General features: G+C 37.7%; 1 protein-coding gene across 1 annotated transcript in view; it reads right to left on the bottom strand.

Annotated features, from left to right (window-relative positions):
• Positions 1-14,056, bottom strand: part of PDILT (protein disulfide isomerase like, testis expressed) — a 57,308-nt gene that overhangs the window by 29,029 nt on the left and 14,223 nt on the right. Inside the window, exons 3-7 of the mRNA XM_045849303.1 lie at positions 13,080-13,213; positions 12,174-12,311; positions 8,111-8,221; positions 7,901-8,026; positions 5,992-6,189 (exon numbers count right to left, since the gene is read on the bottom strand). Of these exons, the coding sequence (XP_045705259.1) occupies positions 5,992-6,189; positions 7,901-8,026; positions 8,111-8,221; positions 12,174-12,311; positions 13,080-13,213 (707 nt within the window). The remainder of the gene's footprint in view (positions 1-5,991; positions 6,190-7,900; positions 8,027-8,110; positions 8,222-12,173; positions 12,312-13,079; positions 13,214-14,056) is intronic.

Below are 14,056 nucleotides of genomic sequence, written 5' to 3'. Positions count from 1 at the left end.
AGGGAGAAAGAGCTAGTTATATTCAAGGGACCTCCAATAAGGCTATTTGCAGATTATTAAATAGAAACACTGCAGGCTAGGAGGGAAAGGCAAGAAATATTCTATGTAATGAAAAGCAAAATCTGGCAACAAAGACAACTCTGCCCAGCAAGGATCTTATTAAAAATGGAAGCCAAAGTGAGGAGTTTCTCAGACACACACACACACACACACACACACACACACACACACACTGAAGAGGCTAAAAGGATACATCTCCACCAAACCAGCATTGCAGGAGATGTTAAAAGGAATGCTTTAAAAATACGGAGAGGAGAGGGGAGAGAGAGAGGGAAAAAGGAAGAGAGAGAGAGGGAGAGAGTGAGGGGGGGCACAGGTACAGAGGGATACAATATCAATGAATTAGTACCTATCAATAATAAGCTTAACTGTAAATGGATTAAATACACCAATAAAAAGTCACAAGGTAGCTGAATGGATAGGAACACAAGACCTGCATATATGCTGTCTAGAAGAGCTCACCTCAGAACAAAAGAACTACATAGTTTTGTAAATGAAGGAATGGAAAAAATATTCTAAGAAATGCACATAAAAAAGAAGCTGGATATCTGTAGTTGAACAATAATTTTTTTAAAAAAGCTGGAATAGCAATACATCTATCAGAAAAAATAGATTTCAAAACAAAGGCTGTAAAGGAAACAAAGAAGGGAAAAACATCTTTCTAGAAATTTATTAATTTCATCAGGGTTGTCCAATTTGTCACATAGTTGCTCACAGTGTTTTTTTACAGTCCTTTGTATTGGGTTGGCTAAAAAGTGTGTAAGATTTCTTCTGTAAAATAAAAGACACATTTATCATTTTCTTCAGTAATTTTATTTTATTTTTTCATGTTTTAATTTTTCTTTCTTTTTTCACTTTTTAATTTTTTAAAATTTTATTTTAATTGTTGTTGCAGTACAATTTTCTATCTTTTACTCCCATTCCAGCCCACCCACCCAGCCCTTCCCTCCTCCCTCCCATTTCCACCCACCCTTAGTTTTTTATCCATGTGTCCTTTATAGTTGTTCCTGTAAAGCCTTCCCTTTAAAGTGATTTTATTGATTTGGATATATTGAATGTGTTGACTATCTGCTGTGTGCTAGAACATTCATTATTTTCAATTAAGTCTCTATTGATTGATATCAACTTCAACTGGTCTACCCAAACATGAAACATAATCTAGCAAGTAATCTCTAGCATGAAACTTTTCTAACCACTTTTGACATATTCTATCAGTCACAGCACTTTCTCCATACATGTCACAAATCTTTTTCTTGTTTGAGTTGCATTTTTACCTTTTTTGAAATAATAAAGTATAATATGTCAAAAATGTTGCATATTTTCTTACATTTTCAATATTAAAATGGCTACACAAAAATTCACTAATTTTGATAAATTTTTTAAGTGAATGCTGATATGACAGGTGTCACAATACAATCTAATCAAAACGAAATTGTTTACAATCTAACAAAATTGTTCCAAATGAAGTTAAAGACAATTAAACACAACTAGACCCATCTTAGAGAAAAAGCAAATGAACTTTTTAGTGAACCAAATACAGTCTTTCAAACTTGAATCAGGATGAATCAGGGAACTTGAATAGACTGATTACACCTAATGAAATTGAAGGAGTAAACAAAAAAATTCCAGCAAATAAAAGTCCTGGACTGGGTGCCTGTAAAGGCAAATTTTACCAAATATTCAAAGGACTAACACCTATTTTTTTCAAACTATTCAAAAAAAATTCAACAGAAGGAAACACTTTTAAACCTTTTTGCAAGGCCATAATTATCTTAATACCAAAACTGGATAAAGGCACTACAAAGAAAGAAATTTGTAGGCCAATGTCCTTGATGAAAACAGATTAGCATCTGTTAAATCCTAAACAAAATATTAGCAAACCAGATCCAGCAATACATTAAAAATATTATTCACCATGATCAAGATGGATTTATTCCAGGAATGAGAGTTTGATATAATATTTGCAAATCAATAAATGTAATACATCACATGAACAAAATGAAAGATAGAAATCACATGATCTTTATCAATAGATGCAGAAAAGTGTTTGATAAAGTCCAAAAGCCACTTATAAAAACTCTCAGCACAGTGGAAATAGAGGGAACATACCTCAGCGCAATAAGTCCATATATAACAAACTCACAGCTAACATCATACTCAATGGTAAAAAACTAAATATGTTTCCCTTAAGACCAGGAAAAAGACAGGGAGTACTGGAAGTTCCAGCTAAAACAATCAGAAAAGAAGAAGTAAAATGCATTCAAATTCAAAAGGAAGTAATAAAACTGGCATTATTTGTAGATGACATGATACTCTGTAGAGAACCCAAAAGATTCCACCAAAAAACTACTAGTATTGATAAACTAATTCAGTAAAACAGCAGGATACAAAGTTAATATTTAGAAATAGTTGAAATTTTATAAACCAATAATGAACTATCAGAAAGAGAAACTAAAAAAAAATTACTATTGCAACAACAAAAAGAAAAAAATAGGTACACAGAAATAAATTTATGAATATGAGGACATATTCAATACTATAGGACATTGAAGAAAGAAATTGGGAAAGATATGAATAAGTTGAAGCACATACTGTATTCATGGATTGGAAGAATTATCATTGTTGAACTGTCCACACTCCTCAAAGCATTCTATAGATTCAATGCAATTCCTATTAAAATACCAATGGCATATATCACAGATCTAGAACAAATATTCCAAAAATTTTTTATGGAACCCAAAAAAGGCCCCAAACAACATCAGAAATCTTAGGAAGAACAAAGTTAAAGGTATCATGCAACCTGATATCAAACTATACTATATAACTATTGTAATCAAAACAGCCTAGTACAGGCACAAGAATAGGCATATAGATCAATGGAACAAAGAGATCCCAGAAATCAAACTATGCCTATGTGTTCAATTGTTATTTGACAAAGAGCTTAAAATTGAGTAAAGATAGTCTCTTCAGTAAATGATGTAGGAAAATTGGACAGGTACATACCAAAAAAAATAAATAAATGAAACTAGACATTGAATTACAAGATACACAAGAATAAACTCAAAAAGGATAAAAAATTTCATTGTGTAAATGTACTACAGTTTTTTGAAACAATTATTTACTGGTGGGCACTTAGGTTGCTTCCAGCACTTGGCTATTGTAAATTGTGCTGCTGTGAACCATAAAGAAAGGAGTTCTTGCCCTTCATGACAGCATGGATGGAACTTGAGAGCATTATGCTAAGTAAAATAAGTCAGGTGGTAAAAGACAAATACCATATGATCTCACCTATAAGTGGAACATAACAAAACAAACAAGCAAGCAAAATACAACTAGAGACATTGAAATAAAGAACAAACTGACAGTAACCAGAGAGGAGGGGGATGAGGGATAATGGAGAATAATAGGTGAAGGGTCATCAAGGAACATGTATAAAGGACACATGGACAAAGCCAAAAGGGGTAGATTCGAGGGTTGGAGGTGGGGCTGTTGGACATAGTGAGGTGAAAATGGAGATAACTGTAGATGAAGAACAAGAAAAAAGAATAAAATATTTCAGTGTAAGTTACAAAACCATAAAAATTCTAGAAGAAAACATAGGCAGTAAAATCTCAGACAAGTCTTGTTGCAATATTTTTTGCCAATATATATCCTGGTGCAAGGGAAACAAAAGAAAGAATAAACAAATGGAACTACATCAAACTAAAAACACTTTGCACAGCAAAATAAAGCATCAACAAAATGAAAAGGGAACCCACTATGGGAGAACATATTTGCCAATGACACATCTGATAAGGGGTTAATTTCTAAAATATGTAAAAATCGTATACAACTCAACACCAGGAAGACAAACAATCCAATTTAAAAATGTACAAAAGACCTGAATAGAAACTTCTCCAAAGAGGACATACAGATGGCCAATAGGCATATGAAGAAATGCTCAATGTCATCAATCATCAGGAAATGCTAATTAAAACCACAATGAGATATCACAAGACTGCCAGAATGGCTACCATCAATAAATCAACAATCAACAAGTGCTAGCAAGGATGTGGAGAAGACAGTATCTTAGTGCACTGTTGTTGGTTGGAATGCAGACTGGTATAGTCATTGTGGAAAACAGTGTGAAGTTTCCTCATAAAATTAAAAATGGAACTACTTTTTCACCCAGTAACCCCACTCCTGGGATTATATATTAAGAATCTCAAAACACTAATTTGAAAGAATATATGCATCCTTATGTTCTTTACAATAGCCAAGATTTGGAAGCAGCCCAAGTGCCCAGCAGTAGAAGAGTAAATAAAAAAACTGTAGTACATTTACATAATGGAATACTTCATAGCTGTAAAAACAAAAGAAAGCATACCTTTTACAACAGTATGAATGGACTCAGAGGTTATTATGCTAAGGGAAATAAACTGGTTAGAGAAAGACTAGTAGCATGTGTATCTCCTTAACATGTGAAATCTAATAAAATAAACTAATGAACAAAATAGAAACAGAGACATGGATACATAGAACAGACTGCCAGTTGTCAGAGAAGGGGGTTAGGGGAGACTACATGAAAGGTGAAGGGATTACCCAAAGAACATATATGCATAGATGCAGATAACAGTGTGGTGATGGCCAGAGGAAAGGGGATTGGGGGCTATGTGGAGGTAACCAAAGAGAGGGGAAGGAGTGGGGACATCTTTAATAATGTCAAGAATAAAAATAAAGTTAAAAAAAGAGAAATTGTGAAATGGGATCAGGAGATTGGAGACCATGAAAAAAGAGATTATAGCAAAGTGGGTACTAGAGAAAGGAACTAAGTGAATGGGAAGCTTGAACCAGGCTTTCAGAAGGGTTGCCATCTCTAGGGTGTGGCCATAAACAGATGGCCGTGGCATTGACACAACAATTATGAGAGAAGAGAGACTAGGGTTTTGGATATTGATATCCCTGAAAATGCTGGCATAGCAGGGGTGGAGGGCAATCTGTAATGAGGTGTTTAAGTCCTCAGAGAGTGAAAGGTAGATGATCAGCGAATTGTAATGGGAGGCAGGAGCAGGTGAAATCCAAAGCATGGGATCCAAAAGATCTGGGGGAGTGGGGTATTCTCGAAGGTAAGGGATGAGAAATGGCTTGGAAGTAGCATGGAGGACACTGATCTCACCAATTGGTGGGGAATAATGTGCATAAAAGAAATTACAGCTTTCACTTGAGAAGTCTGCAGGGAAAGTACTATCTGTGGGAATATGGACAGAAGGCCATGAACAGAGACCCTCAAAGAAAATGTCATCATACATTCTGGCTTGACTGGAGAGTCCCAAATTATTCTTATTGTTCCAGAATACCTTTAAAGAATGTCCCCAATAATCTGAAAAGTGCCCGCATTTAGAAAATAAAAAGTATGGTCACTTAATTCAGCAGGATGATTGAGAATATAGTAAGTGCTAAATAAACAATAGGGGAAGTTGCAGTAGGTGATTCAGCCATCCTTTTGCAGCCTCTCTTCCCTCATAACAGAATAGACCCCCAACCTCCAAACAAAAGGTCCCTGAAGCCTTTGAGGTTGAATCCTGATTGCTTAATATATTCCACCCCATCCCTGCACCCAAAGGAAGCATCTACCCTTAGGCCAATTAAATCTTTCACTCACATTAGAGTCTGAAAAGAATGTATTAGCCCCAGGAGTGTCTGCATTTCAATTGGAAATTTCTGCAAAGAAAATGCCTTTACTTTAGGAATAAAGAATTAATAGTGGAATTACATGGTTAGGAAAGATCAAAAGTTGAATAGATTAGAGGTGAAGATGTGGGAATATTTTCCCACATTGAACCTTGTGGTTGACCCTTATTCTTCACCTTATTCAGATGACCAAAGCCAGCAGAATTATGAAAAAGAAGTGACATCAAGGTTGTGATAAACCTTTTTCAAGAACAAACTTACCTTGGCACTTCTAGTTAGGAAGCTGTGGCCAAATTTCTTGAGGTTTTGGAAGGTTATGTTCTCAAAAGGCATTTTGTACCTTGCATCAGAGCTTAAGTTTAGGATTTGGACAGATGGGATATTGACCTCTGTGATCCGGAAGTATTCAAAGACACGTCCATTTCTGGGTTCATCTGAATCCACAAAGATGAACAGGATCTGTCAAATCAAATGAAACCTGTGGGTTTTGTTTGTTTGTTTGTTTTTTGGATTGGAGGTCATTGACAAGTTAAAAAATTGAAGTTGGGTAAGGAATCCCTTACAGAGGGAGAGAAAATGTTGGGAAACTGGATGAGGGCACTATTGTAGTACAAACAACAGGGTAGTGACACTGAAAGACTTAATAACAGCTCCCTTTAATGAGGCAGGTGCAGTCCTCCACTCTAGTGCACAGACAGCCACCAGCTAGCCTGGCATCACCATCCACATACTGCAGGAAGTCAAGAGGTCCTGAGCTTTCATTCCAGTACCATGGGCAAAACAGTAACTTCCCCTCTCTGTGCCTCAGTTTTCTTATCTGCAAAATGATGATAGCTCCTACATTACAGGGTTGCTATGAAAATTGAACAGGACTATGTATATAAAGCCTGATTTCAGTGACAGGGAGGTAGAAAATGCCCTATACACATTCACTCATTATGATTCTAAATTATTCATCTATCAAGGAAATTCATGACCACTTATTCATTTCACAAATATTCATTGAGAGCCGACCAGGCATTTTGCTAAGTGTGAAGCTATGCTGCTGCCCAAGGCAGACAAAATCCTCACCCTCACAGAGCTTATGTTCTAGAGCAGAAGTCAAGCAACAAATGAGTAAACAAATTAATACATTTGGAAGGAAAACAATTGAATTGTGATTAATTTAATTATACCAAAATCTTAAAGTTTAAAATAAAATAAACTAGGAACTATACATATAAGTTGTATTGCTGTAATTAGAATATTATTCCTGGGGAATATTGTGGAATGAGCATGAATAATTAAATATATTTGTGACCTAGAGGCTTTATTCCATGTTTATTTTGGGTTACAAGTTTTTCTCATTGTTTCTCTACCTTTTGGTCATTTTCTTCAAAAGAAAAAAACTTACTATTACTATACTTCTTATAAAAATAAAGAGAAAAATGAGGTAAATAGCCCTCATAGTCCAGGTGGTGGTGACTACAGAAATATAGGTATTTCTGTAGGTATCTGATGATATAGGTATCATCATTTCTAATGATGATAATAATCACAATGATAATAAGCACTGTTTATTATACATTGCTCATTGCTTTACATAAAACACCACTTATTCTTACCACAGACCTTCATTTTACACGTGAGGTGACTGAGGCTGAGAGGTTAAGAAACTTACCTAAGAAAAAAACCACTTCTAAGAAGAGAATTTGAACCTAAGACTGTGTAATGCTGTGTAAAGACTGTGTAAACCTAGAAATTTAATTAGTCACCAGTCTTTGCTGTTTTGCACTTCGAGGCCTTTCATACCCTCTGACATTAGGCAGGACTGGCCTGGCCTCCCCCTCATCTCCAGGTCAAATGCTACCCACATAGCAGCTTGCACTCTTACTGGAGCATGGTCCACCAAAAAAGCAGCCACACCATTATATTCCTGTAGTAGACTTATCAAAGATGAGAGAAGAAGGAGCATAGGATTGGCAAGAGAAGAGGAAACACTAGATAGGAATGGAGGAGGCTGATTTAAATGTAAATAGTTAATAATACATAGCATTGATATGTAAATCAGTAAACTAGTATGCAAATGAATATGAAATTATTCCTGGCTTAATTTATAATCAGAAAGACAGGCAGATGGGGTGAGGGTTTTCAAGGTAGGATCCCCAAAGAGAAATGATGCCTCACTAACCTTATTTTGGAATTCCTCAGATGCCAACTTATAATGCTGCATTATCATACCAAATGACTTGGAGCTTTTGGAGGCAAAAAGCAGCATGTGATTCAGGATGTGCAGTTCATAAATCAGATCCTTATTCTGAAACAAAAGGAAAAACAGATCATCCCACCCACACAGCTGCCCCAGCTACCCTTCTCCTGGGGGGAGATTTTGCTCACTGACCTCAGTGTTGTATTCAATAACAAAACCTGTGAGGTGCTGTTTTATGACTTGGTTGAGGACATGTTTGTTGGTACTGTCATTAATAAGCTCTTGGCGGCTCACAATTTTTCCCTTGAACAAAAGAAGAAAAACATTGGAGGGTAGTATGTTCCATGATGCAGGCACTAGATATAAATAACAAATATTGGATAAAAAGAAAATACTGTGGTAGCAATGTAATCCATAATTTAGGTACTTCATAATTATGTACAGCTGGGCAGATTTGCCTGTGAGTCCATGGGTATGTGGCAGCCATGAAAATCTCTGATCTACGAAGTTGGGGAGTGTAATATGTTGGGAACCATCCTGCCTGGTTTCAGGAGCTGTAACCTTGCTAATAGGCAAAAAGGCCCTAAGGCTAGGGGACCTTGGGACCATAAACCACTAACGAGACAAAACATCCTCCCAGCAGGGGCACAGCCTCTGCTCCCTTTACTTCATCCTGCTTGGCCCCTGGGAGATGGCTGGAGAGTCAATTATGGGTAAGATTCTTCAAGGGAGGAGGAATCTAAGACAGGCGCAGTGGTGAAGGGGCCCATCAGGGAATGATTTAGGAGATTATGGAGGAGGGACAAAAGATCCTCACCCCTTGGCTTTGCCATAGCCTGAGTCCTCATTATATCTGTAAAAAGTCTCCTAATCTCTTGGCTTCCTTGCTTCTCCCACATGATTCAGGCCTGAAACAATGCCAAAGGGGTGTACAGCCCTGTGCCAGAAACGGCAGTTTCCAGCAAGGGGGGTGTGGGTGATCAGGTCTGAGAAAGAATGCATAAAATCCTGTGAAACCTGCTGTTAAGAATGCCCTCAATTTAAATGTTAAGGGTCCAAACACAAAATGAGTTTGTTTTCCAAGGTTTTATAGCCAATTGGCGTCACTCTGTCTAGCAGACCCTAACTCAGAAAAGGCCTTTGTGATCCTACAAATGCTATCTGTTAACCTTATTTCCTTTCTTTGATTATTACTGTCTGACATTGATTGATGAGCTTTGCATACCTGCTATGTATATCTATGCAAACAAAATTCAATATAAGCCTATGGAGAAAGAGGCTTGAGGCCCTTCTCCTCTGAGAGATTGGCCAGCCTTTCCTCCCCAAGCAGATCATGTCTTGGTAGATTTATTCTCAACCTCAGTGGCCAGAGAGCTCTGCTGGTCAGAATTCACCCACAGCAATTGACCAACATCCCAGCTGTCTTGCTCTGAAATCCATCAAGGTATTGGTGCTGATTCTGAGTGGTTTCTCACACATTGCTCCTAACCTATGACTGCATGTGTCAGGGATACTAAGGCAAGCCCATTTCTGTGAGATGAAGGACTTCTCTGCTAAGTGACTTTGATGAACTTTCTGATAACTCCACTGCAGTCAAGGACTCTTTCTCCATTTCTTCCTTTCTTTCTTCTCTGCCTCCTTTCCTCCCTTCCTCCCTCCCCCCCTTCCTTCCTTCCATCCTTCCTTCCTTCCTTCCTTCCTTCCTTCCTCCCTTCCTCCCTTCCTTCCTTCCTCCCTCCCTCCCTCCCTCCCTCCTTCCCTCCCTCTCTCCCTTCCAGTCAGGTCTACATCATGGTCTTAAGAGTCTCCCCATCTCCCTCTCTGTTTTCACAGGCATTTTCCCTAATCTCTACATGTCTAATACTTCTTGATGAGTTCTTCTCAGAAGGATCTGGATCAACACAGGGAATGTTATAATTCTCTGTAGCCCAGGTTCAAAGTCTGTAGGGGAAAAGAAAGTAGTTATCCCCTAGTTTCTCTCTTATCTCCTCTTCATCTCCACCAATCCCACTCTCTTAGTCCATACCTCTTTCCTGGACTCCTGAAAAAGTCTCTTAATTGTCTTCCAACTTCTCTCCTTGATTTCCTCCAGTGTATCCCTCACACTTCAGCCAGAATGATGTGGTTAAAATGCAAATCTGATCATGTTATTCTTTTGCTTAAACACTTCACACACCTTGTTATTCTCCAGATAAAATCCAAAATCATTTCTGGTCATACAAACAGTCTAATAATACTAACTAAACTTATTGAGAGCTCATGATGTATGAGCCACCACTTGAAACATGCTATATGTCCTAATAACTCATTGAATCCTTAAAACATCTTATCAATCCATGCAGTATTATTTCTCCCATTTTACAGATGAGGAAATTAAGGCACAGAGAAATGAAGTGACTTTCCCAAGGCTTCTAAGCTAGTAAGAGGTATGGCCTAGATTCCAGCCCAGGCAGTCTGACTCCAGTGCCCATACCCTTAAACATTAAAATAGACCAACTCTTTCTCAAATGCATTTTCCAAGTTTTCCACAGCTTTTTTTTTTCATGAGGTTTATTCTGAAGAGCTTTTAAATGTTTATGTATTTCAAAATTTATTAGTATTAGTATTAGTATTTCTTTTCCTTGTTTCTAGAGTTTCTGTCATGTTTTAAAAAGGGCCTTTCCCACTTAAAGACTACAAAGAAAACTATCCTCTAGCATCCTCTAGTCTTCCCATGTCACATTGTTATATTTTTAAATCAGAGGTAAAAATGATATTTAATTAAATGATATTTAATTTAAGAGGTGAAAGGGGTAATATATGTATTTAGCCTTAGTATTTGGTTTTCAATGGCTACCGGATTCTCTCAATACTAGTGATTGAATAAAATATACTTTTCCTATTGATTTAAAATAGCATGCACAACATTTCCATACATATTTGGATCTATTTCTTGACTCTGCACTGTCCCATTCAGAAACACAAATCAACTTATTTTATTCTCCAAATTAAATTCTTTCAGTGACTTCCATGGGCCTCTGTAAAAATTATTTGTTTACAGTCTTCTCTAAAAGTCAAGCAGGTCTGGGTATTCACTCTACCTACCTCCTGTGTGGTCTCGGGCAAGTAATCTAACCTCTCTGAGCCATATCTATAAGTAACATGGTTATTGTAAGGATTTGGGTTTTTGTGGGGAAGGAATAAGGCATGTTCCAGCCAGGCCACAGTCTAGAGTAACACTGTTCAATAGAACTTTGTGGGATGATAGAAATGCTCTATTAATCTATGCTGCTCAATAGAATAGTCACTACCCACATGAAGCTAGTTTGATTGAGGAACTAAATTTTAATTTGAACAGTCACAGGTAACCAGAAGCTGCCATATTGGATAGCTCAGATTTAGATCCCAGAGAAGGGGAGGAAGGAGGTGTGTAATAGAGGCTAGATTGTGGAAGGTCCTGTGGGTCTCACTAAGAACTTGGGTTTTTATCCTGTAATAATAGAATTAATAACAGGAAACCATAGAAGGACTTTCAGTGGGAAGGAGGAAAGTTACCAATAGGTCTGAATTCTGAAAAGATTGATCATTAGAAGACAAAAGAGAATGTGGTAGATCAGTTGGGTGGATATTGCATTAGACTGTGGGAGATGATGGTCACTTGATCTAGGAATGAACCAATGAAGAAGAATGGATAAATGCAATGGACTTTTGAGTTTAAAATCAATATGATTGGAGTTATGGGGTGGTTGTGAGGGGTGGATGAGAGAGGTGTTAGAATGATGCCTGTGTGTTCTGGATTTGCTCAAATGGGAAATGGGAGAGATGATGGTACCAGTCATTCAGAGAGAAAAAAAAATCACTGGAAAAGGATTTGGAGAGGAGATTAAGACTTGGGCATGTTGAGACATCTGGTGATAGATACAAAGGTCTAGAGATAAGAGAAGTCTGGCTGGAGGTGGAGATGTATAAGCATTGGTTGCCTGGATAGTAACTGCTGATAGAAGGTGGATGGGGGAGCATGGAACAGAAGGAAACACAAGGCAGAGAATTGACATTTAATGACACTTACTAGTTAAAAAATAAGGATGAGCTTATAAGAGAATGACTAGAAAGGCCAGAAAACAGGAGGAAACTGATTTTGCAAAAGCCATCTTGTCCAATGCCACTTAGCTCACAAGTGGCAGAACCAGAATTTGTACCCAAAGCCAAGACATACACTCATAGTCCCCAACTTTAAATTAGAAACACTTCACTAGCAATAGTATCAAAGACCTACCTTTTTGAACACCAGAACACTGTCAAGGGTGACATGGAAACGCCCAATGGCATTGCTAATTGATATCACTCCAAACGTTAGCTCTGGGAAGTCTTTGATCACATCATAGAACAACTCTGCTACTTCTTCCTCTAAATCCTATTTGGGGAACAATGTTTGGTAAGGTTTTGATAGAAGGCAAAATGCTTGGCTCATTGAAGGGTGATATAGAAATAGTAACCAATTTGTCTCTTTATCTTTACAACTTCTGAGGTTTTGCTGAGTCAGCTAAATTTTACGGTGGCTCAGCAAAACCTCAAACCATTTCATTTAGAACCATGAAATTCTAAATTTCATAGAATGTTTCATACCACTGATACCAATTGATTATATATACAATCAAGATATGGCTATAGTTTCAGCCCTAATTCTTTAGCCTGAAAGAAAATTGGGGCAAAAAACACTGTCAAAAGTGGAATGGAAGAGAAAGAGGTATATCCTCTCCCCAGATATAAATTTAATGCCAAAATTCTGACTTCATTGGGTGGAGGAAAGGAGTCATTAGAGTTACAGAAAATGAGTTAAGATACACAAGACATTCATTCTCCAAAAGGAAAAACAATTTGCAAGTTATCATTTGGTGCTGTTCTAAACAGACCCCAAAGTCATCAGTTATACTATCAAAACTAACTAAATATCTTCATTCCATTCCTGTCTTCCATTCTAATTAGCTTGTCCTACCACATTCAGTTTCCCTTTTTTTTCTTTCTTCATTTTAGCAGTTCCCCCAGAAAACCAGCTCATTGGAAAATGAAGAATGTGTATGGAATTATCCCAAGTGTAGGACCTTTCCTTACCCCACTCCCCTCCCAGACATGGGACTTCTCATCAGTTGAAAATCCACCTCCCACCTCTTGAACTCAGTACCTGGAAGAAGCCAATAATGACCAAGGGCCTGGCTTTCACAAATTCTACCACCTGTTGAGTGTCAGTAAACAAAAATGCTTTCTGGCTAATTTGTCTTCTCAACCAAACAACCAGGGCAGCAGATTCAATCACTCCTGGAGAGAGAAGGAGAGAGAGAGAGAGAGAGAGAGAGAGAGAGAGAGAGAGAGAGAGAGAGAGAGAGGGAGAAAGAAGGAGACAATTAAATGGATCCCACAGAAGTTTTATTTTGAACAGCAGCAAGGCTTATCTTTCCCAAGTTTAATGTATGGAAGCTTCTTATCTTGGGCTCTCATTTCTTGAAGGCCATAGTTGCCTCTCCAACTTTTCTTATCCAAGCCCCAAGGCATGAGCATTGACAGCAGGTAAACTATTTAGCACTATACTAAGGACGAGGCACTGCACTGAGCACTGAGTGTTTCACATATATTATATCCTCACAACAACCCTACTCTAAGGGTTAGATATTAACATTATTACTTTCCCCTTTCTGTAAATGAGGAAATTGAGATTGAACTTGCCAATGGCCACTCCACTAGCAAACCTGGGGGTCAAACCCAGAAGGAAACAAGCCCAACCTTTATTATTCACCCTCTAAATTGACAGTAAAATATATTTTCTAAAATATAAATAGTAAAATATAAATCAAAAGACCAGCTAGCTCTGTGACCTTGGGAAAATTCAGTCATATCCTTGTATCTCCAATACCTCAGCTGAGACACAAATGTATGCTAAGGTTATAGATCCTGATGTCCATTTCTCAGCTATCCTGTGGGAGGTGCCAAGCACACACACACAAATCTTAGCTTCTAAAATTCTAAGATATATACCATATCTGGAGAGATGTAATGGCATCTCTCATCCCTGGTTGAGGTAATACTGAGGAAGGAGGGGGATGGGTAATCCCAATAAAAATATGGCTGGCTTCTGACCCCAAGCTTCCCTATAGCAGACTCTTG

This window comes from Phyllostomus hastatus, unplaced genomic scaffold (genome assembly GCF_019186645.2).
Source record: "Phyllostomus hastatus isolate PE091 unplaced genomic scaffold, TTU_PhHast_1.1 phas_contig_64, whole genome shotgun sequence".
Lineage (NCBI taxonomy): Eukaryota > Metazoa > Chordata > Mammalia > Chiroptera > Phyllostomidae > Phyllostomus > Phyllostomus hastatus.
This window is presented reverse-complemented; position numbering and strand designations above follow the sequence as displayed.